This window comes from Polypterus senegalus, chromosome 1 (assembly GCF_016835505.1).
Source record: "Polypterus senegalus isolate Bchr_013 chromosome 1, ASM1683550v1, whole genome shotgun sequence".
Taxonomy (NCBI): Eukaryota; Metazoa; Chordata; class Cladistia; order Polypteriformes; family Polypteridae; genus Polypterus; species Polypterus senegalus.
The window spans coordinates 113,181,185-113,187,184 of NC_053154.1; the positions used below are offsets into that span (position 1 = coordinate 113,181,185).

General features: G+C 35.6%; 1 protein-coding gene across 1 annotated transcript in view; it reads left to right on the forward strand.

The window, feature by feature from the left end:
• Positions 1-1,510, forward strand: part of mlf1 (myeloid leukemia factor 1) — a 33,593-nt gene extending 32,083 nt beyond the window's left edge. Inside the window, exon 7 of the mRNA XM_039756316.1 lies at positions 1,052-1,510. Coding sequence (XP_039612250.1) covers positions 1,052-1,148 — 97 coding nt within the window. The 3' untranslated portion in view covers positions 1,149-1,510. The remainder of the gene's footprint in view (positions 1-1,051) is intronic.
• The last annotated feature ends 4,490 nt before the right edge of the window (positions 1,511-6,000 follow it).

The window sequence follows — 6,000 nt, forward strand, 5'->3', positions numbered from 1 at the left end:
ATTGATTATTGAAAAGTATGAAGGTGGCATGCATATCCGGCACATGGCTGCTGCATACCATATGCTGAGAACGACAGTATCTACGATTGTGAAAAACAAGATGTTATTAAAAAGTGAGGTTAAATTTTCACTTATTTCATCGAATTGCTTTTGTATTTATGTATTTTAGTATTAAGCAGTGTTTACAGTATTTTATACAACCCCATCAATGTATAATATGCCAATAACAATAGATTTTTTTTTTCCATGGGAACAGATTAATCATTTTCCCTTTATTTCTTATGGGAAAAATTTGTTTGATATACATCCTGTTTGGTATACTGTAAGTCAAAGGATCTGGAACGGATTAAGGATGTATACCGAGGTACCACTGTACAAGTAATCCAGAGATGATTTAAAAGGATGTGTTTTAGGTTATATACAAATACTGCTCCCACTAAGCATCAGTGGAACCAGTCCCTTGTGATACTGAAGGATGACTGTACTTAAAGTGAGAAGGTAGCTTAACAACTCCAAAAATCCAAACATTACAATGTCATTTAATTCAGTCATACAGCAATAATAACAGATACAGCCATTTTCTTCAAAAGAAACACAATGTATAAAAAAGCAAAAACAAAACTCGGCCTCGGCTCTGGTGTATTTATAGTCCAGCACGGACATTCAGAAGAGAAATAACCGTTAGACAAAATGGTTTAGTGAGCCAAACAAACTAATACTGTTTAATCCATTAAACATTTCTATTGTAACAGTAACAGTAAATTTAGAATCAAGTGTAATGCAAAAAGTGTCATTCAGAAGATTTTGTTTACTGTGAAAATATGCATTTTCTGCTTTAAGATTACTACTTAACTGTAACATTTTAAATTTTTTTAAATTGAAGTGAAGATCAGTTTACTTATAAAAGATTTATGATGCATGGCATATGAGTGAAATTTAAAATAAGCTTTACAGATTAAATAGTAAGAGTTTACTTTAAACATTTAAACATTATTCATCATTAAAATAAAAAAATGCATTATAAAAGTAAATGTTTTTTTTTTGTTTTTAGAGAGAAGCGGCGACTGAAAGATCAGACTTCAATGAAAAAAACCCAGTTTGAAGATTTAAATGTGAATGGATCAGCAGTTAAAAATAACAAAAAATAAGTCTTTTCTGTGGCATCATATGATGATGTCTGTGCCACCTGTTAGAGACCAATCCTGTTTGGATTTTTGTGTTGGTCTGCAGTTGTCTTGGTCATTATGTACAGTTTCATTCTATGGTTTAGTTCTAGTTTCAGATCCTAAGTATATGTTTAAAAGCAATAGAATTTCAAAGCACTTTAAAGGACTGGGGTTTCCAATGTTGATTCTATGTACAAAATTCATGCATATGTACTTTGAGTGGAGAATAAGTGTCAGGCAGTCTTACTTTTGCCCATAAGCTAATTATCAAACGAAAGATGAGGGATTTGTGTGTGTGTATGTGTATGTGTATGTATATGTATATGTATATGTGTGTGTGTGTGTGTGTGTATATATATATATATATATATATATATATATATATATATATATATATATATATATATATATATATATATATATATATAAATGTATATATAAAATGTATATATATAAAAAATGTATAATCATAAGGAATCCCATAATTCTAATATTGGTTGGAGCAAAAATCTACAGCAGAATTGTACTCCAGGAATGAGCTTGAGAGCCACAGTTCAATTCTTTTGTAATTTTGTTATCACTTCACAAAAAAGCCACTGTGTGCATCGTATGCAGAACAGTTTAGTGGTCTTCCAGTCTTCAATCCAAATTTACATTGGCAGGTTTAAACAGGGTCCTCCATGTGTGAAGTTTGCATGTTTTCCCTGTGTCTGCGTGGGTTTCCTCCCACAGTCCAAAGACATGCAGGTTAGGTGCATTGGCGATTCTAAATTGTCCCTAGTGTGTGCTTGGTGTGTGGGGATGTGTGTGTGTGAGTGCGCCCTGAGGTGGGCTGGCACCCTGCCCAGGGTTTGTTTCCTGCCTTGTGCCCTGTGTTGGTTGGGACTGGCTCCAGTAGACCCCCGTGACCCTGTAGTTAGGATATATATTGGGTTGGATAATGGAAGGATGGATGGAATATACTGTAAAATGACCTTTGTCAACATGTGCAGTGTTATTAATAAATGGGGAAATCTTTAGAAAAACTCAAAAAAAAATGCGTATTTAAATCTTGCACCCAAAAGATATTATTGCAAACTCTACTCTCGTTTTTGCGGAAGTGACAAAGATTTGACAGCAGTCAGATAACTTATGGAAGCTACCAGCTAAACTGGGTTAACGGCTGTTAAACTCGTGATAGTGGTATGATTTAGTGAGATTAAAACAGTTGATTAATCCCAGTTTGATTTTTGGCATTTTCTTGATACTACACAAATTGTTGATAACTGTGTAAGTCAGCGATCAGCGGTAAAAAGGACATAAAAATATTGAGAATTGAAAGAGTGGTACAGAGTAGAAGAGAGAATTGTGCCTAACAGATGTTATGAATGATGCATGTGAATTGTGTAATAAAAATGAATGTTCTCACTTTGCACTGAATGAACTGATATAAGCAGCATACTTTATGTAAATAAAATATTCAAAAAGTGTGTTTTTTTAAGTTTGAATGCACGTTCCATTAATGGCATTCTCTGACTTGTTTGGTAAGAGAAGAGGAGCAAACAGTATGTCTGTTTAAATTCCTGTATGGTGTAGTGTCTGATACAGGGGTCATTTCTGTGATCTTAATCACATGACTGTATCATCCATGAGTGGTTTGCTGTGCCAGTTGACCTGATGTGTGGTGTATGAGGAGACACAGTGCTCTAGGGATTGAATATGTTTCTTTCTTTTTATAGGCATCTGTTCTCACACATTGTATCTTTGTTTACTTTAGGTCAGGACTCCCCAACTCCAGTCCTGGGGGCCCTAGTGGCTGCAGGTTTTCATTCTAACCCTTGATTAGTAACCTGTTTTGCTACTAATTAACTTCTTTTGAATTTAATTGATTAAAAATAAGTGAAACCAAAACAGAAATGAAATGTGAACTGATTGAGCCAACAGAAGACCAACTAAGTCAGGGCCTCAAACTCCAACCAATTTCACACCAACTAGTTGCTTAATTAGGTGCTGAGTCTTGTTGTTAATTAAACCCTTTCTTTAATTCCATGGCTTGTTGTTTCAGTCATTATGCAATGGCATACGTTTCCGAAATTGTTGATTTTTCTCTTTTCTAAGAGCACTGTTAAAGTGTTTTGGGGACCTGAGCAGATCAGCATTCCTGAGACCTTTTATCTTTCTTTATTTTCAGATATTGTATGCTGGACACAGTTTGCTGGTCATGTTTTGGTTCATTTTGTATCTCATTATTGTTTGGCTGCTAATGAAAGAAAAAGAAACAATTAAGAGGTTAAGGTTTCTTTATTTGCCATTTGTGCATAAAAACGACAGTCAAAGCACATTGGAATTCTATATTTATAAATTCATAATATGAATATACCAACACTATATAAAATAGTGGTAATATCTACACAAAAAATTACAATTATATTACAGATATTGCACAGTTAAAATATTTCACATTTATCACTCGTCAAGTGACTAATGTGGGGTTATTTCACATGTTCGGTAATTTTGTTTTGCCATCAGTCTGACTGTGGCGGAAAAAAAACTATTGAAAAACCTTGTTCTGTGAGTGATGATGCTGTCCGCTGTACTGTGTCTAAGATTGTACATACAGTTTTTGTGTCTGAGCAGAGAGTGCGCTGGATGGAATGAATCCCTTATAATTACCTATGCTGTTTTCCGACAGCGATGTGCGTACATAGAGTCCATAGAAGGAAGTTTTGTCCCTATGATCCTCTCCGCAGTCTTTATGTCTCTTTGCGTTCCTCTCTGCCTGTGTGGTGTTCCCGTACCAGACAGTGATGCCTGCGGTAAGAATACCCTCTTATTAGCCCTCTGTAGGCCTGGGTGAGAGGGCGATGGTTCAGGCCAGCTTTCCTGAGCAGCCTAACAAAATAATGCCTTTGCTGGGCTTTTTTCACTATGACTGTGATGTTAAGAGTCCAGCTCAGGTCTGATGTAACCTGCACTCCCAGGAATCTGTGGCTGCCAGCCCTCTCCACCTCAGTCCCTTTGATGATAAGAGGCTAGAGGGGGAGGATTCTTTCTAAAGTCCAGTATAATTTCCTTGGTCTTGTCTGGGTTGAGGATGAGGTCATTATCCTCTCCATAGACAAGAATGCTGTTTACCAGTGTCCTGTACCCTGACATCCAACCAACCCTCCCACCCCCAATGAGCCCCAGGATGGTGGTGTCATCAGCATATTTAATGACGATGGTATTGTCCTGGGTGGAGACACAGTCATAAGTGTACAGGGTGAAGAGTTTGGGGCTGAGGCAACAGCCCTGTGGGGATCCTGTGCTGACTGTGAGCTCAGCAGACACCCGTCCTCCCATTCTCACCACCTGAGGTCTATCTGTATTCAAGAGCAAGTCAAAAAAAAATAATTCAAAAGAAATTAAGTAGCAGCAAAAACAGGTCACTAATTAAGAAAATGGATAGTATGAAAACCTGCGGCCACTGGGGCCCTCCAGGACCAGAGTTGGGGACCCCTGCTTTACATAGTCATTGTTTAACTCTTGTATGTTAAAGTTCTTCTGCTGATTTTACGTAGTTTACTGTAAAAATGTTTTTCAACCTTTTTGTGTATTTTAATTTTTAACTTTTTTGTGTATTGTTTTCTGTTACAGTGTTTGGTCAAATTTATAAAGCATCAGTTGGTGACCTGAGCGTAAATTGACAGCTGCTCATACTGTGCCACATATAATTAAAGTGAGCAATTTACCAAATAATTGTTACTGAATGTTTTGATAGCACTAGAAACCAATATAAATTCATTTTGACTTTGTGTCCATATTTAGGGAATTTTTTTGAATTTGTGTAAGTTACTAATACATGTTCATTTTGATTATAAACAAATGTTAAGTTTACTCCGTAAGTTTCAATTTCATGTTCATGTAAGACTAAAGTTATATATTTCAATAAGAAATTTAATAAAAACTGAAGATGTTTTCATTCTATTTTTTTTTTTTTTAACATTTTTGAAAAGGCAAGCCTGAATTACTGTACTTGAAGCATAAACATTTATAGATATTAAAATGAACAGTACTGGGAACGCATTAGGTTTACTGATGGTTGAAAGGTGTAAGAACTAAATTTAAATTGTAACCTTAATGTCTTTCACAGATGTATGAACATACATTGTGTTTCTCTGCCAAAAATCATACCAAATGAGGGTTGTAAGCAACGTTTGTAGGAAATCATGCTTTTCTGGAAGAATATACATTTCTTTCTTTTTCACATGTCAAGTGCTCTTCCCTTGCTATTGTGTAGCTTTTCAAACTCAACACATAGTTAAACAAGGTAAGCGCTGAAGCAAATGAACAAACTTTGCTTGAAAGTCTTGGTCTTTAATATTTTTATATTATATAATATTTTGAATCTGAAAGTATAGGTAAAATTAGATGAGCTTGGATTAATATTACAGAAGAAGCACAATCACTACAGATGAATTAAAATGCATCAAATAAACAGGAATCAATCACAAACCTGTTTCTTTAACCAGCTGAAACACATAGAACCACCTATCATAAGTATTGATTTGGTTGTGCTACTTTAATTCAAAACACGTTTGAAAAGACAAATATTTTCATTATACCGAGGTTCAAACATTAATGATAATAATGCTTTCAAATCATTTACATGCAATGGTTTCTGGAGGTTCAGTATAGACAGTTGGAATGAAAGTACATCACATTAATGGCTAAAACGACTGTCTTTTTGAAACACAGGGTATAATGCACACGCACCAGAGGGACAAGAGGGGGCACTGGGGCTAATCATGCCCTTTTTCCTCTGCAGTGCCAAAAAAGTGGCCAGTGTGGGCAGCTGACTCTGTCCCTACTGGTC